Source organism: Oncorhynchus gorbuscha, linkage group LG12, assembly GCF_021184085.1.
Source record: "Oncorhynchus gorbuscha isolate QuinsamMale2020 ecotype Even-year linkage group LG12, OgorEven_v1.0, whole genome shotgun sequence".
In the NCBI taxonomy this organism is placed as follows: Eukaryota; Metazoa; Chordata; class Actinopteri; order Salmoniformes; family Salmonidae; genus Oncorhynchus; species Oncorhynchus gorbuscha.
The window spans coordinates 26,314,801-26,341,140 of NC_060184.1; the positions used below are offsets into that span (position 1 = coordinate 26,314,801).

General features: G+C 42.2%; 1 protein-coding gene and 1 long non-coding RNA gene across 5 annotated transcripts; one reads left to right on the forward strand and one right to left on the reverse strand.

The window, feature by feature from the left end:
* Nucleotides 1–648: 648 nt before the first annotated feature.
* On the reverse strand, nt 649–7,450 carry LOC123990786. Of its 4 annotated transcripts, none has more exons than XM_046291649.1 (12): nt 7,206–7,450; nt 6,922–7,016; nt 5,881–5,955; nt 5,577–5,643; nt 5,369–5,496; nt 5,158–5,227; nt 4,848–5,057; nt 3,724–3,852; nt 1,925–2,047; nt 1,720–1,779; nt 1,417–1,608; nt 649–1,275 (listed from the first exon to the last, which is right to left on the reverse strand). In XM_046291649.1, exons 3-12 carry the CDS (start codon nt 5,887–5,889, stop codon nt 1,058–1,060), a joined length of 1,206 nt encoding a protein of 401 aa, XP_046147605.1. In that variant the 5' UTR covers nt 5,890–5,955; nt 6,922–7,016; nt 7,206–7,450; the 3' UTR covers nt 649–1,057. The 4 variants fall into 4 exon arrangements, with proteins under 4 accessions (XP_046147605.1, XP_046147604.1, XP_046147607.1 ...); XM_046291648.1 differs by having other exon boundaries at nt 6,922–7,093; XM_046291651.1 differs by lacking the exon at nt 5,881–5,955 and having other exon boundaries at nt 7,206–7,448.
* Nucleotides 7,451–8,388: 938 nt separating this feature from the next.
* On the forward strand, nt 8,389–11,469 carry LOC123990321. The gene is made up of 4 exons (XR_006830624.1): nt 8,389–8,996; nt 9,122–9,167; nt 9,337–9,426; nt 9,668–11,469. It is a non-coding gene; the product is annotated as an uncharacterized LOC123990321 (long non-coding RNA).
* Nucleotides 11,470–26,340: the final 14,871 nt, after the last annotated feature.

Here is a 26,340-nt window from a genome sequence, read left to right on the forward strand (position 1 = left end):
TGTTCGCTGCTCTGGCCCCCCCAATGGTGGAACAAACTCCCTCACGACGCCAGGACAGCGGAGTCAATCACCACCTTCCGGAGACACCTGAAACCCCACCTCTTTAAGGAATACCTAGGATAGGATAAAGTAATCCTTCTCACCCCCCCCCCCCCTTTAAGATTTAGATGCACTATTGTAAAGTGACTGTTCCACTGGATGTCATAAGGTGAATGCACCAATTTGTAAGTCGCTCTGGATAAGAGCGTCTGCTAAATGACTTAAATGTTAAATGTAAATGGGAGAAACTCCCCAAATACAGGTGTGCCAAACTTGTGGCGTCATACATACCCAAGAAGACTCGGCTGTAATTGCTGCCAAAGGTGCTTCAACAAAGTACTGAGGAAAGGGTCTGAGTACTTATGTAAATGTGATATATTCTGTTATTTAATACATTTTTTGCTTTGTCATTATGGGGTATTGTGTAGATTAATCAATTTTAGAATAAGGCTGTAACGTAACAAAATGTGGAAAAAGTCATGGGATCTCAATATACTGTTGATCACAGTTTGGGGAAAAAAAAACAGATCAATGTCATTCTTACTAAGTTATTCAATATTTGATGTAACACTTTACTTGTCCTAATCTATGAAAATAATTCAGAACATCTGTAAGCAAAATAAATATCATTTAATGATACTGTAGTTACAACTGTAGTTACAACATCTCTTATGATTGAGTAGTGACATAGACAAGCATTTGTTAAAAGTACATCCAACAACATGAAGTGCTTCTAATACCAAAAGAAGGAAAAGCTGAAATTCACGAGGCATCCCGCATGATTGGTAGTGTTAAGAGGGCATGCTTGGAGGTCAGCCACTGCAAAGATTCCCTTACACCAGCTGTTCTACAGTGAGACATCTAATTTAGTCCTGCTTGAGTATCAACAGTCATTCATTTGGTTGACTACACAGATTGACATGCTTTATTCTGAACTAGAATGAATGACCAACGCCTTGAATGGTAGAATGTTTGCGTGTTACACTTCAGACACTACTTTGTTGCCACCAGGGGACACTTAATGTTTGTAAGTAGTGCTGCTGTATTTCTGTAAGGCCTTGTGTATGAGAGTCACTGCTTTATCATTTGTTTCACAAGGCAGAAGTCCCCTAGAGTCATGGAAGAGAACATTAACTTCCTCCACTACGTTTATGTAGTGAGATGCAGATCTCTGGCTTGTGACGAAGTAGTGATCAAAAGTATGGTGCATCACCACTAGAATGACATCTTTGTTACCTGTTGAGAGACACAATTAAATCTTTAGTACTTTCACATAAAAAAAATATATATTTTTCATTAGAGTCAGTCATTCTACAATATGGACCAATACATCCTGTTGAGTTACTTTCATGCTGTAATCCTAAAGGGCTTTCCTACTTTTAATATTGCTCATGGCGGCATCAATGTCTGTTCCCACACGAGATGTAATAGGACAGAAGGTTATTATGACTTGGCAGTCTTCTGGTCTGCTCTCCTCTCGCTTTAGTCCTACTGCCAGGTCATCCACTTGTTTCATGAGTGCAAGGTGAGTGTTCAGGGTTTTTCCACATACTTGTGAATGGACTTTAACTGTTCAAGACAAAAAAATGAATTCACACTTTATATACAACGCCAATATAATAATTCACCATATGTTTATAAATTAGGAGGTAAGATGAGTATCATATTGATTAGTCTCACCTGCCTGTTTCTTATTTAGAGGTTCAGTTGTTCTATGCCACCAAGATGAGGACACCTTTTCTGAAAGTATTCATTTAAAATCACACACTTTCTTAACAATAATTGTGTCCAATTACAAAATATCATTAAAGGATTTCATGACATTGAACAGTTTTTAGGTTTTGATATTGACTTGTGTGGCATTGTGCAGAAATGTGGTTCCTACCTTCTGCTCCTAGATGGTCTGCAGACCTTGATTTATCTTGTTTGCATCGTGGCTCGGGCAGCCTACTACCAGTGGAAATTTGAGGAGGATCCGTTATACTTTTTTGAAAATGGGTGTCAGCACCTAAGGATGAGAACCACATAGCCTACTTGTAAATTCTAATCAAACTCTTGCTAAGGATTTTAATACCAGGTACACAGCCAACAGTCAAATTAAATGTTTGATATACCACATACAGTTGAAGTCGGAAGTTTACATACACTTAGGTTGGTGTCATAAAACCTAGTTTTTCAACCACTCCACAAATTTCTTGTTAACAAACTGTAGTTTTGGCAAGTCGGGTTAGGACATCTACTTTGTGCATGACACAAGTAATATTTACAGACAGATTATTTCACTGTATCACAATTCCAGTGGATCAGAAGTTTACATACACTAAGTTGACTGTGCCTTTAAACAGCTTGGAAAATTCCAGAAAATTATGTCATTGCTTTAGAAGCTTCTGATAGGCTAATTGACATCATCTGAGTTAATTGGAGCTGTACCTGTGGATGTATTTCAAGGCCTATCTTCAAATTCAGTGCCTCTTTGCTTGACATCATGGGAGAATAAAATGAAAATCAGCCAAGACGTCAGAAAGAAAAACTATAGACCTCCACAAGTCTGGTTCATCCTTGGGAGCGATTTCCAAACGCCTGAAGGTACCACATTCATCTGTACAAACAATAGTACGCAAGTATAAACACCATGGGACCACGCAGCCATTATACCGCTCAGGAAGGAGACGCGTCCCGTCTCCTAGAGATTATCGTACTTTGGTGCGAAAAGTGCAAATCAATCCCAGACCACCACCAAAGGAACTTGTGAAGATGCTGGAGGAAACAGGTACAAAAGTATCTATATCCACAGTAAAACGAGTCCAATATCGACATAACCCGAAAGCCCGCTCAGCAAGGAAGAAGCCACTGCTCCAAAACAGCCACAAAAAAGCCAGACTAGTTTGCAACTGGGGACAAAGAGCGTACTTTTTGGAGAAATGTCCTCTGGTCTGATAAAACAAATAGAACTGTTTGGCCATAATGACCATCGTTGCGTTTAGAGGAAAAAGAGGGAGGCTTGCAAGCCGAAGAACACCATCCCAACTGTGAAGCATGTGGTTGGCAGCATCATGTTGTGGGGGTGCTTTGCTGCAGGAGGGACTGGTGCACTTCACAAAATAGATGGCATCATGAGGAAAGAAAATGTGGATATATTGAAGCAACATCTCAAGACGTCAGTCAGGAAGTTAAAGCTTGGTCGTAAATGGGTCTTCCAAATGGACAATGAACCCAAGCATACTTCCAAAGTCAAGTTATTGGAGTGGCCATCACAAAGCCCTGACCTCAATCCCATAGAAAATTTGTGGGCAGAACTGAAAAAGAGTGTGCGAGCAAGGAGGACTACAAACCTGACTCAGTTACACCAGCTCTGTCAGGAGGAATGGGCCAAAATTCACCCAACTTATTGTGGGAAGCTTGTGGAAGGCCACTCGAAACATTTCACCCAAGTTAAACAATTTAAAGGCAATGCTAACAAATACTAATTGAGTATGTAAACTTCTGACCCACTGGGAATGTGAAGAAATAAATCATTCTCTGTACTATCATTCTGACATTTCACATTCTTAAAATAAAGTGGTGATCCTAACTGACCTAAGACAGGGAATGTTGAATACGATTGAATGTCAGGAATTGTGAAAAACGGAGTTTAAATGTATTTGGCTAAGGTGTGTGTAAACGTCCGACTTCACTGTAGGTTACCAGCTGCTCCGGAAGTATGAGAGTGTGACATTGAGGTCTCATCTTGAGTTTCTTTGAAGGTGGGTCTGTTCGGCGCACCAGACACTTCTGTTCTGCATTGTTTGGGCTGGCTGTCAGAGGCACATAAGGCTGAGGACCACATAAAATACTATGAATTAAAATCAACAGTATTGCAGCACATTCTTGTGAGTCTGCAAGTCATTGTGGTTAGCTTTGCAAGCTGTAAAAGGGTTTCATAACAATCTGTAGAATTATTACATTTTGACAATAAAGTGCCCTGTTAAAGGTTTTGCGTTACCTGATGATCCTGAGGTGCGTTTAACAGATGTTTTCTGGACTACAAAATGATTGAAGGACTAGTGCCGTTAACTGGGGTTCTTTCAGGCTAAGACAGGACTGTGTTCCAGTGCCATTACAGTGCCACTAGTTGAAGCCAACCTAGGCCTTGAATGTTTAACTTCTCAACAAAACTATACTATTCTAATCAAAATCAAATCACATTTTATTTGTCACATACACATGGTTAGCAGATGTTAATGCGAGTGTAGCGAAATGCTTGTGCGTCTAGTTCCGACAATGCAGTAATAACCAACAAGTAATCTAACTAACAATTCCAAAACTACTGTCTTATACAGTGTAAGGGGATAAAGAATATGTACATTAAGATATATGAATGAGTGACGGTACAGAGCAGCATAGGCAAGATACAGTAGATGGTATTGAGTGCAGTATATACATATGAGATGAGTATGTAAACAAAGTGGCATAGTTAAAGTGGCTAGTGATACATGTATTACATAAGGATGCAGTAGATGATATAGAGTACAGTATATACGTATACATATGAGATGAGTAATGTAGGGTATGTAAACATTATATTAGGTAGCATTGTTTAAAGTGGCTAGTGATATATTTTACATCATTTCCCATCAATTCCCATTATTAACGTGGCTGGAGTTGAGTCAGTGTGTTGGCAGCAGCCACTCAATGTTAGTGGTGGCGGTTTCATGAAATCTACTACTGTGTTTATGATTTGTATGCCATCCTCTACCGTCTTTTGATTCATGAAGAATGAGGAATGAGACCCACTGTGCTGCAGCTAACACAGCAGTTAAGTCATTTACCCTCAACATTTGATGGCTGGTTTCCTGCTGTAGCAGAGTCAACTGATGGAGATGCAGCACTGCTCTGAGCCTCCATGGACTCTTCTGCAATGTAGCTCTCGAGCAAACCAACGTGTGCCTGAATGAAGTAGAGGGCTTCGGCCAGCTGCTTCTCCAAATCTCTAAGAATAGGGAAGTAGCCATGTAACACTCCCCCGGGAACAAGTGCATCTGTAAGGAGAACGTGACCAGTGCATACAATTACAACCAAAGATACACCAAAACTGTATTGGGTGAGTGCTATGCTGAATTGTTTTGAAAAGGGACTTACTCTCCATGACATCAACCGGAAGGAATTCCCTTAGCTTGTTAAGAACTAAAGTAATAGGTTTAGCTGTGTTCTAAGAATCGGAAATATTACAGAAAACAGGGGAATTAGTACATCCAATGGAATTGCACATTGAATCAAACATTCTAGTAACTAGTGAATGATTCCAGAATAGTGGTACAGTAGCTTTAGAAGCTATTGGGGCTATACCAACCTGTTTAGATGTATTTATAAGTTCACTGATCTTCTTTCTAAGTTTTAAATGTTGAAGGCCTGGCAGAAGTTCGTTCAGATCTGCTCTTGTTAACTCTTGAATGTCAATGTCATCTGTAATTTCAGCAACTAGAAACAAACGATGTAATTAGGAACACAGTTGACAACACAATACATAAAGCTCAGTCAGATGTTCCATGTTAACTTACTTGCCAGGGCATCTGCTGCAACTGGTGAGAGGCTCCTGATTTGCTCTTCCAAACTCATTGTCCTTGCCTAGGAGGAAGACGTTGATATGCTATTTATTAGTCCAAAGCATTGTTCACAGGTTTACACAGCTGCGTAATGTTACTGGTCCTTCTGTAGCTTAGTTGGTAGAGCATTGTAGCCAGGGTAGTGGGTTCATTGACCACCCTCGTAGAATGTATGCACACATGACTGTAAGTCGCTTTTAGCGTCTGCTAAATGGCATATATTATTATTATTATTACTGTATAATGTCATTGTAGTTACCTGACTCATACTGTACTTTTACTTTCACACTGATGCTGTTGTAGGAAAATAGGATTTGATCCCAGCTGCTCTGACCTGTCATTATGGTAACAACGCATTAAGGAGGGTATGTTTACTAGTCTGGGCACAACGTTACAACACTTTCAGAAAAAACATGTATTGTGAAGTAGCCTACAATATACAATTTATCTGCAACGTTTTACATGTTGCAAAATATTGAGTAAGCTAAGCCTGGATATTGAATTTACGATTCCAATAATAGTGACAAGGTATAGTCGACGTCAAACATTCAGCCTGGCACACAGTCACTATAGAAGCTCTAGACTATAGCGCCTGGTTAAATTGTGGTTAGGAGCATTTTTTAACTATCCATGGATAAAGTAGTAAGACATATTGTTTGAATGTCACAACACATCCGGGTATCTCAAGCACCCCGGTAAAACACAAGAGTTGCAGTAATGAACATTTACCAACAGATGGCATCACTGTGCCATTTTACACCCATAACACATATGTTATTGTTTTTTTAATCAGCTTATATTGAATTATTCTGACAATTTTATATTACACAACATTCCCTACGGTATACAGAACGTATTACATTAAACAAACTAACGTTTTCACCACACATGATTTACAGGAAATTACACATCCTTTTACCTCAAATAAGTGACTAGTGTGTTTAGGGATTAATTGTTATATAATTTCTTCCATATAACGACTTATTTCAGGATATTGACCATGAATTTGGACATCTAAAACCGGTATTTTGAAACTGGGCTATAAATCAAAAATCCATAACATCAGGGAGCAGAAACAGTATAATTTTAATGTATGTTTTAGGAATATAAATGATCATATTAACATTATTTTTCAAAATTAATCTACTTAATTTGGTAAAACTACTGAATGAGTCCAAAAACCGTGCTACAGTGTATTGATTTTGATTATATAAGTGAAATCGTGAAAATAAGTTTGTCCTAGTGCATAATCAGTCATAGGCCACGAATCGAGGCATGAAAATTATGAATAGCAACTCACCTGCTGTTGTTTAATATCGAACTTTATCACGCTGCCAAGATCAGACAGGCCATACGAAACCGTCACAGGGTTTAGATGTATATTTAATGCAATGACTGTGGGTTGGATGAGTTGGACGTCAAAAACAGCAAATTATCGGTGTCCTTCAACAGAAATTGTACTGACAAGATTTCTAGTAAAGTGAAAGCAAAACCAAAGACAGAATAGAAAGGTTTAGTGCTGTTCGGGATCCTTGGGACGTCCACATTCTAAACCCTAACCCCTACCTTAACCATAACCCTTACCTTAACATTGATCTGTAAAAAGAAGTATCATAACCATTTAAAATGTAAACTTTAATGGTGTAACGTCAGCGTTTGGACGTCCCAAGCATCCCGAATAGCAAGGATAATACAGGAACTGCTTATCCAGTACGTCACACTTGTAGGCACTGGGTGCGTTTGAGTGGTAAACCGAAAGTAGCCGGAAATCGATGAAGGTACATATCACAGATTATTCATTATATTGACCAGATACTCCATTGCCCACCCTAACAATGAAAATAAATGTATCTTAAAAAGGAGTGCTGTCGGGAAGAGGCAAGACCAGGTGGACCATTCTAGCCAATGAGAGAGCAGATACGAATGTGATAACAGGCACAGCGCCTATATAACGTGTTTTTTTCTCAAAGTTACCGGGGTGTCACGTGTCCTACTTATATCAGTACACTCGTACCAACCTAAGCACTAAGGAACTTATATTCAATCTAAAGCCGCACGTAGCAAATAATTACATTTTTTGTTAACCAAATTTGACACCCTCTCCATTGACCTCCATACAAAAGCTCCTCGCTTGGTGAGCGAAAGCACGCCACCTGCTGGAGAAGGCAGATTTTGGGCCCATTTATCCCTTTTCCTCCTCTGCTGTTTTTAGGAAATGCGCCTCTAGTTAGGATTTTTTTATATATTGGCTACTTAACCAGACGGCCTGACCTCATCACTACTAGCCAAATCTTTCCCCCAGTGGTCCCATGTTCTGAACATGGCTGATAACTTATCAACAATGGCACCAAACTTTGGGCAACAGGTAATTCATATGTTTACCTAAGTAGTTACATGGTTTGTCATTAAATATTAGTATTACATAGACACGCTTCTAATATCTGTAGATTATTGACTGACTGACTGACAATTTCAAAGTACGTTAGCTTAGTTGGCTGGCTTTTGTGTCAGACTAGGTAGCCAAATGGAATGAGTCGCAAGACTGCATGCATGTAATGTTACAGCTAGCCACTGCCACCCATACTGAAATATGTGTGTTTGAGTGAGTGTGTGTGAGAGAGAGAGAACAGTGACAATCCTAAATGGCTATTCCCATAACAATACCTGAAGTCTAGACCCAATCTTGCCTGATACCAGCTGGTTGGGTGACATTATTTCACATTACAATTTGTATATGTCCTCACAGGCGATGGGGAGACACATTATGGACAAGCTCCTGTACAGATTGCAGCGGGCATGCAATGCCTTCCTCTTGATCTTGATTACTTACAGTTTGTCTGCACCATTGAGATGATATTTATCAGCTCACTAGCAAATCAAGTACACTTGCCTCAAGAGGTGTGCAGGGTCTCTCCAATCTGTATAGTCTAGTCAATGCTGAAATGGAAGAAGGAAATGCCCCATCAGTTGTTGTTGATGGCAAAATGGGACGTCTTAAACTGACTGTTTCAGAACAGCACCTTCGACAGCTGATTGAAATGGATCTGCCTGTACCTTGCATCGCCAAACTGCTTGTCACCTCAACACAAACTGACCAACTCAGAATGCAGGAATACAGTATTGTGGTAGACGAGGAGCTGGACAATCTGCTGGCCACAATCAAGACAAGTTCACCACAATTAGGATGGTGTGAGAACTTCTGAAAGCAATGGGTCATCAAGTCCAGTGGACCCGAGTGTGGGACTCAGTGCTTCGTGTAGATGCTGCAGGAATACAGGAAAGAGTGGCAGGACTTGGATGTGTTGTCAGAAGAACATACTCTGTTCAGGCTCCTCTTTCTGTCATACACGTGGACACCAACGACAAGATGATCAGGTAAGCTTAAACTCCATTCAGTTCGGGGGGTCTCATAGGCCATACAATGCTGCCTCTGTTATATTTTACTGCAAGATGGCTGATTTGGCAAGTATACAAAACTGTCCAAAAATGTCTTTCAACAGATATGGTTTTGTAATATTTGGTGGCATAGACGGCTTCTCAAGAAAGGTAACCTATTAATCTCCCATGGTATTTGAAGTTCGTAATGCTTGTCTGACTCAATGTGGATAATCCAGTGCCTTATATAAACAATTAGTTTGAATTGTACAACAGCCCAGCTGTTTTTGTATGTGTTATTTTTTTATTACACACTCAGTTTCATAATGATATCCTATAGATCATGTACCTCGGTGCAGCAACCAACAACAAAGCATCAACCGCCCTTGGATTCTTCCTAGACTGTAGCGAAGCAAGGCTTTCCATTGAGGTAACAGCATCATTCCCTCTAGTGTTGTGTGGAATCAGGCATTTGTTTGTAAATTGACTCCGTTGGTTACTTTGTATATGGCCTCGAATCAGACCATATGCCTGGTCTGCCTGAGGACTTGTCTATCAAGACAAATATATTGATGTTGAACAACTTTCATACACCACCTGGAGGATAGCGATTGAATTATGATGAACAGTTGTCTTGATTATAATGCTAGTGTTTGTATATCATCATCTAGGTGAGAGCAGACCAAGGCGTGGAGAATGTGGACATCGCAACATGCATGTTTCATGTCTGTGGTTGTGGCAGGGGAAGCTTTATCTCTGGTAAAAGTGTTCACGATCAGTCATTTCCACCACTATTTGTTTGTGCTGAATACATAGATTATGACCACATAATATTGAAATGTGATCTGTTCTATACATTCTAGAGTATAGTTAGGCAGGTGGCCTACACCTAAATTATAATCCCTGCACTGAGTAGAGATAACAAACTGTGCTGTTTCATGTATAACTGGTATTTCAATACTTTGCAAAGGAGTGCCTTATGTAGACTAGCCTACATTGCGTGAAGCTGTTGTATCAGCAAGCTGTTGTCTAGAGCGCAGGTACCAAGACCAGAGTGGGTCTCTAACGCAAACATTTGTGACAACTATCCGTAGAGTTGAAAATGTAAATGATTTTGTGTACACTATGTCATCACACACTGATTTTGGATCTTCAACAAGTCTGTTTGGTAGAAAACACCACTATTAGGAAAATGTGCATATTATCTTTACCCAGACTTCAGAATATTCACATAAAAAATCTGTAGCCAATTGGATGGAAACCTAGCTATAGAATCCAATGTCAATTCAATCTCTCACATGCATTGAAGAAAACAGTTCAATTCAACAGGAGACGGTGAAGTAGAAATGCAAAGTACCTTAGAATACTTTGACCAATTACATCTCCTTATGCACAGAAAGGTTACAATAATAGTAATAACTTGTGTAGGACAGAGGACTGGGTATGATGTTCAATGTTTCATTATGTTGCTTCAAATGTTCTCTCATATGCTTTCAGGTTTGAACAGTTATGGCAGGACTTGTAGATGGCCATGCCAAACATATTTGACAGGTCAAGGGAGCCCTCATCTTCCAAACTGTGTAGGACATTGTAAAACAGCCTTCACTTATTCTGTGTGCACTATGTATTCCTTCCACGCCTCCAAGCAGACCTAGACACCTTAACCAATGGATGGGATAAACATTCTCTGCACACCGAGCAAAATCTGACCCCCTACCAGCTATGGGAAATGGGACAAGCAGAGAATCCTTTCACCTTCCCCGGCAATGTGGAAGTATAGATTTAAAGTATCCACTATGAAAATGTAATTAAGTATTATCTAAAAAAAATAAAAAATGAGTTGTTTGTAAATTAACATGATCTTCCATGTTCAGGATTTAAACAACTGTCTGCCTGTCGGAGGGGCATGGCCAGGGAATTTTGGTCCCACCAGTGGAGTGCCCGCTGACAGAGCAGGATATGACACTGCTCAGAGCAGCCATCGACCCAACCTCACCATCGAGACTATGGACAAGATATTTATGCATCTGTTTTGAACTACGTGCTGCTACTTATGGCTGAATGATCCTTACACTTCTGCTGATACTGTCTCAAGGAATAACCGTCTAGTCCAGTAATTCTAAAATGCTGCAATGTTATGTAATGTGGTCGCAGTAAAATTATAACAATTGGTTCATTTTGATTGGCCACTAGTGTTGTGGAACATTTTAGCCAACGATTAAGGCAGCAACTATATAATTGCATAATAGATCAATCTTTAATCAAGCAGCTGCAGGGGAGATCTGATTTCACAGGGAAGTACTCGAGGAGTAAATGGTGACATGTCCGGTGTTATAGTGGGAGGTGATCAGTTAATGATATTGTTACAAAACAGTGATTTTATTCAAGCAACAGTTCCAGAACACAATGGCCTTGTTTTAGTGTGCAGACATACCAGGAGTCTATGAAAGGCATGCCATCAGTCTAACACAGAACAGGCTACAGAACAGCTCACCCCAAATTCGACCACCACTCTATGGACAACAGAATCAATGTTTATCTAAATGACTAAATGGAGATGTTTGAATACAAAAGAGATGCAGTCATTAAATGTTCAAACTTTTCATTTTTTTCTATATGGGGAAAAGTGATCATTTTGACAAAAAAATTAACCTTCAAATAGAAAAAATCGACACTGAATTATGTGATACATGTAACGTCAACTAAGCAAAAAAAGAAACGTCCTCTCACTGTCAACTGTGTTTATTTTCAGCAAACTTTATATATATTTGTATGAACATAACAATATTCAACAACTGAGACATAAACTAAACAAGTTCCACAGACATGTAACTCACAGAAATGGAATAATGTGTCCCTGAATAAAGGGGGGGTCAGAATCAAAAGTAACAGTCAGTATCTGGTGTGGCCACCAGCTGCATTAAGTACTGCAGTGCATCTCCCCCTCATGGACTCCACCAGATTTGCCAGTTATTGCTGTGAGATGTTACCCTACCAAGGTGCCTGCAAGTTCCCAGACATTTCTGGGGGGAATGGCCCTAGCACTCACCCTCCAATTCAACAGGTCCCAGACGTGCTCAATGGTATTGAGATCAGGGCTCTTCGCTGGCCATTGTCATGCTGTAGGGTTGTGTCAGGATGAGCCTGCAGGAAGGATACCACATGAGGGAGGAGGATGTCTTCCCCGTAACGCACAATGTTGAGACTGAGCTTGTTGTCATTGCAGGCAGTCTGATGATGCTGTGACACACCGCCCCAGACCATGACGGACCCCCCACCTCCAAATCGATCCCGCTCCAGAGTACAGGCTTCAGTGTAACGCTCATTCCTTCGACAATAAGCGCAAATCTGACCATCAACCCTGGTGAGACAAAACGGTGACTCATCAGTGAAGAGCACTTTTTGCGAGTCCTGTCTGGTCCAGCGACTGTGGATTTGTGCCCAGAGGTGACGTTGTTGCCGGTGATGTCTGGTGAGGACCTGCCTTATAACAGGCCTACAAGCCCTCAGTCCAGCCTCTCTCAGCCTATTGCGGACAGTCTGAGCACTGATGGAGGGATTGTGCATTCCTAGTGTAACTCGGGCAGTTGCTTTTGCAATCCTGTACCTGTCCCGCAGGTGTGATGTTCGGTTGTACCGATCCTGTGCGGGTGTTGTTACACGTGGCCAGCTGTCCGTCCTGTTTCCCTGTAGCGCTGTCTTAGGCGTCTCACAGAACGGACATTGCAATTTTTTGCCCTGGCCACATCTGCAGTCCTATAATGCCTCCTTGCAAGCATGCCTAAGGCACGTTCACGCAGATGCGCAGGGACCCTGGGCATCTTTCTTTTGGTGTTTTTCAGAGTCAGTAGAAAGGCCTCTAGTGTCCTAAGTTTTCCTTAATTAATGAATATGGACCTGTGGAATGGTCGTTAAGAAACTAACAGCTTACAGACAGTAGGCAAATTAATTGCCTACCGTCTGTAAGCTGTTAAAATCAAATCAAATGAAATGTTATTTGTCACATACACATGGTTAGCAGATGTTAATGCGAGTGTAGCGAAATGCTTGTGCTTCTAGTTCCGACAATGCAGTAATAACCAACAAGTAATCTAACTAACAATTCCAAAACTACTGTCTTATACACACAAGTGTAAGGGGATAAAGAATATGTACATAAAGATATATGAATGAGTGGTGGTACAGAGCAGCATAGGAAAGATGCAGTAGATGGTATTGAGTACAGTATATACATATGAGATGAGTATGTAAACAAAGTGGCATAGTTAAAGTGGCTAGTGATACATGTATTACATAAAGATGCAGTAGATGATATAGAGTACAGTATATACGTATACATATGAGATGAATAATGTAGGGTATGTAAACATTATATTAGGTAGCATTGTTTAAAGTGGCTAGTGATATATTTTACATAATTTCCCATCAATTCCCATTATTAAAGTGGCTGGAGTTGAGTCAGTGTGTTGGCAGCAGCCACTCAATGTTAGTGGTGGCTGTTTAACAGTCTGATGGCCTTGAGATAGAAGCTGTTTTTCAGTCTCTCGGTCCCAGCTTTGATGCACCTGTACTGACCTCGCCTTCTGGATGATAGCGGGGTGAACAGGCAGTGGCTCGGGTGGTTGTTGTCCTTGATGATCTTTATGGCCTTCCTGTAACATCGGGTGGTGTAGGTGTCCTGGAGGGCAGGTAGTTTGCCCCCGGTGAGGCGTTGTGCAGACCTCATTACCCTCTGGAGAGCCTTACGGTTGTGGGCGGAGCAGTTGCCGTACCAGGCGGTGATACAGCCCGCCAGGATGCTCTCGATTGTGCATCTGTAGAAGTTTGTGAGTGCTTTTCTTCAGCCACCTGAGGTTGAAGAGGCGCTGCTGCGCCTTCTTCACGATGCTGTCTGTGTGGGTGGACCAATTCAGTTTGTCTGTGATGTGTATGCCGAGGAACTTAAAACTTGCTACCCTCTCCACTACTGTTCCATCGATGTGGATAGGGGGGTGTTCCCTCTGCTGTTTCCTGAAGTCCACAATCATCTCCTTAGTTTTGTTGACGTTGAGTGTGAGGATATTTTCCTGACACCACACTCCGAGGGCCCTCACCACCTCCCTGTAGGCCGTGTCGTCGTTGTTGGTAATCAAGCCTACCATTGTTGTGTCGTCCGCAAACTTGATGATTGAGTTGGAGGTGTGCGTGGCCACGCAGTCGTGGGTGAACAGGGAGTACAGGAGAGGGCTCAGAACGCACCCTTGTGGGGCCCCAGTGTTGAGGATCAGCGGGGTGGAGATGTTGTTGCCTACCCTCACAACCTGGGGGGCGGCCCGTCAGGAAGTTCAGTACCCAGTTGCACAGGGCGGGGTCGAGACCCAGGGTCTCGAGCTTGATGACGAGCTTGGAGGGTACTATGGTGTTAAATGCCGAGCTGTAGTCGATGAACAGCATTCTCACGTAGGTATTCCTCTTGCCCAGATGGGTTAGGGCAGTGTGCAGTGTGGTTGAGATTGCATCGTCTGTGGACCTATTTGGGCGGCAAGCAAATTGGAGTGGGTCTAGGGTGTCAGGGTGGAGGTGATATGGTCCTTGACTAGTCTCTCAAAGCACTTCATGATGACGGAAGTGAGTGCTACGGGGCGATAGTCGTTTAGCTGGCCCTCTTGAAGCATGTGGGAACAGCAGACTGGGATAGGGATTGATTGAATATGTCCGTAAACACACCAGCCAGCTGGTCTGCGCATGCTCTGAGGGCGCGGCTGGGGATGCCGTCTGGGCCTGCACCCTTGCATGTTTTGGTTGCAGGCCGTGTCAGTGGCACTGTATTGTCCTCAAAGCAGGCAAAAAGTTATTTAGTCTGCCTGGGAGCAAGACATCCTGGTCCGTGACGGTGCTGGTTTTCATTTTGTAATCCGTGATTGACTGTAGACCCTGCCACATACCTCTTGTGTCTGAGCCGTTGAATTGAGATTCTACTTTGTCTCTATACTGACGCTTAGCTTGTTTGATTGCCTTGCGGAGGGAATAGCTACACTGTTTGTATTCGGTCATATTTCCGGTCACCTTGCCCTGATTAAAAGCAGTCATTCGCACTTTCAGTTTGACGCGAATGCTGCCATCAATCCACGGTTTCTGGTTTGGGAATGTTTTAATCGTTGCCATGGGAACGACATCTTCAACGCACGTTTTAATGAACTCGCACACCGAATCAGCGTATTCGTCAATGTTGTTGTCTGACGCAATACGAAACATATCCCAGTCCACGTGATGGAAGCAGTCTTGGAGTGTGGAATCAGATTGGTCGGACCAGCGTTGAACAGACCTCAGCTTGGGAGCTTCTTGTTTTAGTTTCTGTCTGTAGGAAGGGATCAACAAAATGGAGTCGTGGTCAGCTTTTCCGAAAGGAGGGTGGGGCAGGGCCTTATATGCGTCGCGGAAGTTAGAATAGCAGTGATCCAAGGTTTTGCCAGCCCTGGTTGCGCAATCGATATGCTGATACAATTTAGGGAGTCTTGTTTTCAGGTTAGCCTTGTTAAAATCCCCAGCAACAATGAATGCAGCCTCAGGATGTATGGATTCCAGTTTGCAAAGAGTCAAATAAAGTTCGTTCAGAGCCATCGATGTGTCTGCTTGGGGGGGAATATATACGGCTGTGATTATAATCGAAGAGAATTCCCTTGGTAGATAATGCGGTCGACATTTGATTGTGAGGAATTCTAAATCAGGTAAACAGAAGGACTTGAGTTCTTGTATGCTTTTGTGACCACACCACGTCTCGTTAGCCATAAGGTATACGCCCCCGCCCCTCTTCTTACCAGAAAGATGTTTGTTTCTGTCGGCGCGATGCGTGGAGAAACCAGCTGGCTGCACCGACTCCGATAAGCGTCTCTCCAGTGAGCCATGTTTCCATGAAGCAAAGAACGTTACAGTCTCTGATGTCCCTCTGGAATGCTACCATTGCTCGGATTTCATCAACCTTGTTGTCAAGAGACTGGACATTGGCGAGAAGTATACTGGGATGTGGTGCACGATGAGCCCATCTCCGGAGTCTGACCAGAAGACTGCTACATTTCCCTCTTTTACGAAGTCGTTTTTTTGGGTCGCCGGCTGGGATCCATTCCGTTGTCCTGGGTGAAAGGCAGAACACAGGATCCGCTTCGCGAAAGTCATATTCTTGGTCGTACTGATGGTGAGTTGATGCTGCTTTTATATTCAGTAGTTCTTCTCGACTGTATGTAATGAAACCTAAGATGACCTGGGGTACTAATGTAAGAAATAACACGTAAAAAAAACAAAAAACTGCATAGTTTCCTAGGAACGCGAAGCGAGGCAGCCATCTCTGTCGGCGCCAGTTGATGATAGTGTCTTAACGACCGTTCCACAGGTCCATTTTCATTCATTGTTATCTTTGAAAGACAGGGTCCTGAAAAGGGGACATTTCTTTTTTTGCTGAGTTTAGAAACAAAAGTGATGCAATTAAGCACATCGAGTAATGAGTATATTCTGTGCTCACATGTAAAAGCATTATCAAAAGTAAACACTTTATCTGCCTTTCCAATGAAAACTAGTTGAACATTTTTAACATTTTCTGGACGATGCACAATGCTGCCTGGTTGAAAACATGACTGACACATCATGGGCCATAGACTGGTGGTGACCTGCAACTCAGCAGAACCGAATCCGAAATGTGTGTGAGCGAGTCAGTGCGAGAGTTATGATATGATATTCATTGATCTGGCCAAGGCTTTCGACTGTCAATCACCACATCCTCATCGGCAGACTCGACAGCCTTGGTTTCTCAAATGATTGCCTCGCCTGGTTCACCAACTACTTCTCTGATAGAGCTCAGTGTGTCAAATCGGAGGGTCTGCTGTCCGGACCTCTGGCAGTCTCTATGGGGGTGCCACAAGGTTCAATTCTTGGACTGACTCTCTTCTCTGTATACATCAATGATGTCACTCTTGCTGCTGGTGAGTCTCTGATCCACCGCTACGCAGACGACACCATTCTGTATACTTCTGGCCCTTCTTTGGCCACTGTGTTAACAACCCTCCAGGTAAGCTTCAATGCCATACAACTCTCGTTCCGTGGCCTCCAATTGCTCTTAAATACAAGTAAAACTAAATGCATGCTCTTCAACCGATCGCTGCCTGCACCTGCCTGCCTGTCCAACATCACTACTCTGGATGGCTCTGACTTGGACATGGACAACAACAAATACCTAGGTGTCTGGTTAGACTGTAAACTCTCCTTCCAGACCCACATCAAACATCTCCAATCCAAAGTTAAATCTAGAATTGGCTTGCTATTTCGCAACAAAGCATCCTTCACTCATGCTGCCAAACATACCCTTGTAAAACTGACCATCCTACCAATCCTCAAATTCGGCGATGTCATTTACAAAATAGCCTCCAATACCCTACTCAACCAATTGGATGCAGTCTATCACAGTGCCATCCGTTTTGTCACCAAAGCCCCATATACTACCCACCATTGCGACCTGTACGCTCTCGCTGGCTGGCCCTCGCTTCATACTCGTCGCCAAACCCACTGGCTCCATGTCATCTACAAGACCCTGCTTGGTAAAGTCCCCCCTTATCTCAGCTCGCTGGTCACCATAGCATCACCCACCTGTAGCACGTGCTCCAGCAGGTATATCTCTCTGGTCACCCCCAAAACCAATTCTTTCTTTGGCCGCCTCTCCTTCCAGTTCTCTGCTGCCAATGACTGGAACGAACTACAAAAATCTCTGAAACTGGAAACACTTATCTCCCTCACTAGCTTTAAGCACCAGCTGTCAGAGCAGCTCACATATTACATTACAGTACATTTACTGCACCTGTACATAACCCATCTATAATTTAGCCCAAACAACTACCTCTTTCCCTACTGTATTTATTTTATTTTATTTATTTATTTTGCTCCTTTGCACCCCATTATTTTTGTTTCTACTTCGCACATTCTTCCACTGCAAATCTACCATTCCAGTGTTTTACTTGCTATATTGTATTTACTTTGCCACCATGGCCTTTTTTGCCTTTACCTCCCTTATCTCACCTCATTTGCTCACATCGTATATAGACTTGTTTCTACTGTATTATTGACTTTATGTTTATTTTACTCCATGTGTAACTCTGTGTTCTCAACTTGCCTACCTGGTTAAATAAATAAAGGTGAAAAAGTAATTTACAGATTTTTGGCCGAATTGATCAATCATCAAAATGGGGTAGACCCTATGATGGGTTGGGTATGGAAAGCAAAATGACACATTTCCTGGATTCTGGGACCATTGATATGCACCTGGCCATCTCCTGGTTACTGGAGGAATGCAGTGGTCTCTGGGTCTGTCCCTGCAACTCTGTTTGCTGATGATGCCCCTGACCATGCAATGGATGCACCTGAGCTTGTTGATGCGGTGGCACTGGACTCTGACCCTGATTAATAGTCTGGGTCAGCACAGAGATGAGGCTGTGTGCAGCTGGAACTACCTCTGAATACTCTCTGCTGAACACAAGGTGAACATCAGCTGGATATAGAGACAAGGGAAAAGCATTAACTGACTTGACCAATGTTGAATGTCTCTAGCTTAAAGAGCCAGCTAGTCCAGAACATTTTGCTGAGGGTAATTCAGATACAATCAGATATGTATGACTGGTTTGAACGTATGCTTTCAGTAAACCAAGTAGCTGTCCATAAAGGGCGAAATGTGATTTCAATCTCATGATGTAAGAATGTTACCTAGCTAGCTAACTTGAGACATTCGTGATGGGACTAAAATCACAATGGCCTATTTCGACGTGACTTGGTTTAATAAAAACATACGGAGAACCATACGGCTGGCAGTGACTAGCTACAGGCATGTAGTGTCTAGCGATTCAGTCCATTTGGCTAGCTTGTCAGACACTTAAGCCAGCCGACTAAACTATTGTTAAGTAACTTAATTCAAAATTGTCACTGGTCAATATACATTGACTAAATATATAAGCGCAACATGTAGTAAAAGATCCCCAAAAGTTTTCATCCACACAAAAAGCATATTTATCAAAAACATTTGTGCACAAATGCAGACCACATGTATGGCGTTGTGTTGGCGAGCGGTTTGCTGATGTCAACGTTGTGAACAGATTGCCCAATGGTGGTCGTGGGGTTATAGTATGGGCAGGCATATCTTACGGACACCGAGCACAATTGCATTTTATCAATGGCAATTTGAATGCACAAAAATACTGTGACGAGATCCTGAGGCATTTTTTAAAAAAGGAAACTGTGACCAACTGATGCATATACAGTGAATGCATGGAAAGTATTCCGACCCCTTGACATTTTCCACATTTTGTTACGTTACAGCTTTATTCTAAAATGGATTTGATTGTCCCCCCCCCCTCATTAAACTACACACAATACAGCATAATGACAAAGCATAAACGGGTTATTAGAATTTTTTGCTAATTAGTATCGCATATAGGTATCAGACCTTTTACTCAGTACTTTGTTAAAGCACCTTTGGTAGCGATTACAACCTCAATTTTTTTTTTTTTTTTGGGGGGGGGTGTATTATGCTACAAGCTTGACCCACCTGTATTTGGGGAGTTTCTCCCATTCTTCTCTGCAGATCCTCTCAAGCTCTGTCCGGTTGGATAGGGAACGTTGCTGCACAGCTATTTTCAAGTCTCTCCAGAGATGTTCGATTGGTTTCAAGTTCGGGCTCTGGCTGGGCCACTCAAGGACATTCAGAGACGTGTCCAGAAGTCACTCCTTCTTGGCTGTGTGCTTAGGGTCGTTGTCCTGTTGGAAGATGAACCTTCACCCCAGTCTAAAGTCTTGAGTGCTCTGGATCAATGATCTCTCTATACTTTGCTCCGTTCATCTCTGCCTCAACCCTGACTAGTCTCCCAGTCCCTGCCGCAGAAAAACATTCCCACAGCATGATGCTGCTATCACCATGCTTCACCGTAGGGATGGTGCCAGGTTTCCTCTAGACATGACACTTGGCATTCAGGGCAAAGAGTTCAATCTTGGTTTCATCAGACCAGAGAATCTTGTTTATCATGGTTTGAGAGTCTTAAGGTGCCTCTTGGCAAACTCCAAGTGGACTGTTGTGCATTTTACTGAGGAGTGGCTTCCGTCTTGCCACTCTAACATAAAGGCCTGATCGTTGGAGTGCTGCAGAGATGGTTGTCCTTCTGGAAGGTTCTCCCTTCTCAACAGAGGAACTCTAGAGCTCTGTCAGAGTGACATTTGGGTCTTGGTCACCTCCCCGACCAAGGCCCTTTTCCACCGATTGCTCAGTTTGGCCAGCTCTAGGAAGAGTCTTGGTGGTTCCAAACTTCTTCCATTTAAGAATGATGAAGGCCACTGTGTTCTTGGGGACTTTCAATGCTGCAGAAATGTTTTGGTACCTTTCCCCAGATCTGTGCCTCAACAAAATCCTGTCTCGGAGCTCTACAGATTCCTTTGACCTCATGACTGGTTTTTTTTCTTCAAATCATGTCTAATCAATTGAATTTACCACATGTGGACTCCAATCAAGTTGTAGAAACATCTCAAGGATGATCAATGGAAACAGGATGCACCTGAGCTCATTTTCGAATCTCATAGCAAAAGGTCTGAATACTTATGTAAATAAGGCATTTCTGTTTGTAATTTTTAACAAATTAGCAAACATTTAAAAAACCTTTGTTCATTTTCTCGTTATGGGGTATCATGTATAGATTGTTGATTTTTTATTTATTTATCCATTTTAGAATAAGGATGTAACATAAGAAAATGTGGATAAAGTAAAGGGGTCTGAATACTTTCCGAGGGCACTGTATGTATTTCCTGTATGTATGTATTTCACTCAATCTAAAGCATAGACTTTGAATATGACATAGTCAGATTTTAGTTTGGAGAAATTACGTAACGGACTATTGGTGAAATACATGTTGTCAATATAGGATGAATGAAATGAATGATTGATGATTTACATTTTTATTTTGGGTAGTAATGACCGTTACTGAAAAACTAGCTTTTTATTTTTTGAGAGGTGATTCAGTAATGATCATCTATTTTATATTGGGTGCATAATGCGAGCGGCCATTATCAATGCTAGTTGTTTTGGTTTTGGAGAGGTACTCATCTCTCCTTGTCACATGAAATGATGTTGGAGAGCCGAAGCAGGTACGGGGAGTAAAACATTTAATTACGGACATATATAACGAGTCCAGCATAGCGTCAGCGAACAGAAACTAAGACAAAAAAAGCAATCAATGCAGCAGCCGGGAACAGAGCAAGGGAAATGACAAATATAGTGGAGGAAATGAACATGTGATAAGTGAGTCCAATAACGCTGATGCAAGTGACGAGGGAAGGCAGGTGTGAGTGTGATGGATGGCAGGAACGAGCGCCAGGGGAAGGGAGAGCGGAAGCAGACGTGACACTTCTATTTTATTTTCAGTTGTAATGCGAAGAGATCATTACTGTAATACTAGTTAGTTTCTTTAGGAGAGGTAGTTCAGAAATAATAATCACCTCATTTTATACTGGTTATTTTGGTTTTGAAGAGGTGGTTCAGCGTTAATCATCTATTTTATTTTGGGTTGTAATGCGGGCGACTATTACATAAATACTAGTTATTTCTTATATAGTAGTGTTTATTTTGAAGAGGTACCCAGTGAATGAGTTGAGTTGTTTATGAATAGTGGTAATTCTGTGTGAGATTTACCAAGTGAATGAGTTGAGTTGATTATGTATAGTGCGATGTACGTTTCATTGTTTGGATGTCTATGGATTATGGCAGGGTTTATTGGGTAAAGGCCCAATAGTGGAATAAAACAATTATTTGAATAGGTTGAACGTATTTGTTCATAAAAATTTGTTCATAAAATGTTACTTTGTATCACCACCAGGGGGCACTGGTGTATAACATATTACTATTACTCTACACCCTTACGATATATCATTAGGATTTTTTTTTTCACCTTTATTTAACCAGGTAGGCTAGTTGAGAACAAGTTCTCATTTGCAACTGCGAACTGGACAAGATAAGGCAAAGTTCGACACATACAACAACACAGAGTTACACATGGAATAAACAAACATACAATCAATAATACAGTCGAAAAGTCTATATATAGCATGTGCAAATGAGGTAGTATAAGGGAGGTAAGGCAATAAATAGGCCATGTCCCCATGAAAATGTGCAGCAGCCTTAACAAAGGCGACCAAGACGACCAATGAACACCCCAGGGGTGAGACCTATGACTGACCGACAGATAGACATAACTGAGATATAGTGCGACCATCTTGAGTAAATGAAGGAACTAACTTCTGTTGTAAGTTTTCTCCTCTCTCACAGTAGGAAAGCAGCAGAACCAATCCCAGGCGAAGACCCTGACGAGCTACCCATAAACATTGGAGAATGGGTGAAACTCAGGGTCCACAAGCGAAAATGGAACCAACCACGATAGATGGGTCGATTCCATGTAACCATGGTAACATCAACAGCGCTGCGGGTAGAGGAGAGGTCCGGCTAGCATCATCTCTCCAATTGCAAGCATCTCCCAGAGTGGAAGCCATGGATGAGCGACTGGAGGAAGGGAGAGCAGAGCCCCGAGAACATCTGAAGGAGGAAGAAGGTCCGAGCCAAAGGACAGGAGCAGAAGGCTGAGACCAAAGGTCAGAAGAACCAACAGAGGGTTCAGCCACAGAACCTGAAGAGTCATCAGATGTCGAGGAAACCATCATACACACACACTATGGTTGTCAAACCAGAAATTCGCAACCATGGAAAAACACATACAGGGTATTTATTGTTCTCCAAATCCTACTTGTTCCCTTTGTGGACGGGGATGTGGAGAATAATAAATGGGGGAAATCAGTGACATACATAGGATTACAGGGGAGGGGGAACACATCTGGCACACAGGTAATGATTCTCCAGAAACCCACCCCCACAGCCTCTCTGTCAGGAACCCAGGCAGTACCAATTGGAAAGAATGATTTTGGTTGTTAATTACTAAATTTTATGCAATGGAACAACACCAGGGTTTGACAAAGAAACAGCAATTATACTATTCTGATGTTGGTCACTAGGGGGAAGGATGTAACATGGGAAAATGGATTATCCAATAAGGCAATAGGTAATAGTACAGATGCAGCTAAAGAATTTAAGGAGAGTGTGCACATTGAGACCAGATGGCCAAGGTAGGAGAAGGTTCCTTTAGCGTACAACCAGGCAACAATTCCCATCTGATTAAATGCATAGGACCTCCAAAAGTACAATGGGGGGAGTATTTGACTTGTAGTGTAAAGCCCCTAAATGATAAAGGAGATGTTGTGTTGACAGGATTAAAACCCACAATAACTTTCCCTGTTTGTATCTGCAACTCAGGGAATGTGGATGTAGGAAACACCACTAATTGCCTGTCTTACACAGGCCTAAAAACAGATACCAGTAGTTTTGATGTGCTGGATGGGCAACAACTGATAACTAGGGTAAATATGTCAAACATAAGCAAAGGCATGGGGACACCTCCGGATCATCTCTGGATCTGTGGGGGTATTGGCTACATTTCCCTCCCCATGGGATGGAAAGGGTGTTATTATCTGGGGGAAACTGAACTGACAGTAACAACATTACTTGCTTCTGAGCTGCTGAACAGTTCTTTGCAAATTAGTTTCAGATCGATTGGCAGAGATAAAAGAGCAGTGGCTCAGAATAATGAAGCTTATGGACATGTGCTGCCTCAGGTAGAGATGTAGCCCTAGTAAAGTAAGCTTATGGACATGTGCTGCCTCAGGTAGAGATGCAGCCCCAGTAAAGTAAGCTTATGGACATGTGCTGCCTCAGGTAGAGATGGCAGCCCTAGTAAAGTAAGCTTATGGACATGTGCTGTCTCAGGTAGAGATGTAGCCCTAGTAAAGTAAGCTTATGGACATGTGCTGCCTCAGGTAGAGATGGCAGCCCTAGTAAAGTAAGCTTATGGACATGTGCTGCCTCAGGTAGAGATGGCAGCCCTAGTAAAGTAAGCTTATGGACATGTGCTGTCTCAGGTAGAGATGGCAGCCCTAGTAAAGTAAGCTTATGGACATGTGCTGTCTCAGGTAGAGATGTAGCCCTAGTAAAGTAAGCTTATGGACATGTGCTGTCTCAGGTAGAGATGCAGCCCTAGTAAAGTAAGCTTATGGACATGTGCTGTCTCAGGTAGAGATGCAGCCCTAGTAAAGTAAGCTTATGGACATGTGCTGTCTCAGGTAGAGATACAGCTCTAGTAAAGTAAGCTTATGGACATGTGCTGTCTCAGGTAGAGATGCAGCTCTAGTAAAGTAAGCTTATGGACATGTGCTGTCTCAGGTAGAGATGCAGCCCTAGTAAAGTAAGCTTATGGACATGTGCTGTCTCAGGTAGAGATGGCAGCCCTAGTAAAGTAAGCTTATGGACATGTGCTGTCTCAGGTAGAGATGCAGCCCTAGTAAAGTAAGCTTATGGACATGTGCTGCCTCAGGTAGAGATGGCAGCCCTAGTAATCTTTCCAGGTGCAGGAGTTGTAGTAAAGGGTAAGGGGATTAACCATTTGGCATACTCCATGCAGGCCCTTACTAATGTTATAGTACAGGGTTTTACTCAGTTATCACTAATTGTGCAAATGTGAAGGCAGTAGTGACCAGAGATGAAAGACAGAGGGGCCTACAGGTCCCTTGGAATAAACAATGAGGATTACTGTGTCATGTTGCTTCCTGACTCCTCTGACAACATGACAGCTATTATAAATGACCTGGCTAAATTAGGAGGTACTCTGTGAAATGCTGACAACACCATCTTTGACCAAATTGGACACTGGTTTAATGGTGTATTTGGAAACGTGATGGGTAAGGTAATGATGTTCCTGTCTGCCATGATTGTTCCACTCCTGGTAGGACTACTGTGTTTTGCTGTTGCTTCATGTATAATAAAGTGCTTGGCTAGAAAGACTGTTGAACATTTGGGGATTATGGGACACATCTATGTTGGGGTGGTCACAAGAAGGGAACAAACTTACCTAATGTGGTAGATGGAAGATATGGGAGATACTAGAGCTTGTTGTGTATATATGGGTCAACTGAGAGAAGAGTATAGTGATAGGAGAAACTATGATAAAGGGGATTTTAGTGTAGTAGATGTACAGCAACAGGTGACAGGTGTAAACCTCTCTAGGATAGAGGAAGGCATGGGAGCACCTTTTGGATGGATGTGGCTATGCAGTGACAAGGGGTATCTCACTTTACCTTCTGGATGGGGGGTGTTGTTATTTGGGGAGAACAGAAATGTACATGTTAAGAATTCCGGTCACCGATCTTTTCAATGAGACAGGTAAAACCAACTCTGGTGTACTGCAGCGTGGCAAACGACTCATCCTAGAAAATCAGGAAGCCTATGGTCATGTCCTACACCTGGGTGAGATTTTGGTATGTCAATCATACCCTCCTGGGGTGTGGTTGCCCTAGGAAAGTGGGTAAACAATTTAACCTATTCTTTACAGGCCCATATGAATTTAAGCCAACTCTCGTTAGATGTCCAAAATCTGAAAGCAATCGTCAGCCGAGTTGGCTTTAGATCAGCTTTTGGCGAAGGAAGGAGGACACTGTAACGTACTAAGTATTATTGATCCTGAAAACTGTGTTATGCTCCTCTCTGACTCCTCTGAGAATATGACTGCAATAATTTATAAGATTTCTGATCTTAGTAAAAACTCTCTCAAAATCTGCTAAATCTGTTTTTGACAAAGTTGGTGACTTGTTTAATGCTAAATTTGGAAATGTGATTGGAAAAGTTGTTGACTCTGTTTTCATTGTTTATTCCTATACTTGTGGGAGGTTTGGGGATTTTGGTTACTGCTTATATTTGTAAGAAAATGACTGTAACTGCTCATGAACATGCTGGAATGATGGTGTTGGTGGAAGCTCATACACATCATGCTGAAAATGATACTGGTACATTTTTGGTTTCTCTTAATCCCATTTGTTATTCAACTCGTGTAGTTTCTCCCAGGACTCAAGAGGAAATGGGAGTATAGACAGACTCACCCCACCCCCACCAACATTCCAGGAACCTCAGGAGTTGTTTCTCCCTTTAGCAGGCCATCCCTGGGATCAAATGGATCCAGGGGATTTGCCTAATCTATTTGACTTCAGAGGAGAATATTATGATTGAAGCTGTGAGACTAATTAGTCTCAAAGGGATATAAGATATTGTCATAATGCTAATTTCACCAATGATTGACAAGGAAACAGGAATGAACCCTAACAGGGGCTGAAGGGAGGGGTTCGCCCAGGGAGCCATACAAGCTAGAACCACCATTGGGTGCAGGTGTTGGTAACTGGTCAGCCACTAAACCCTCTAAAC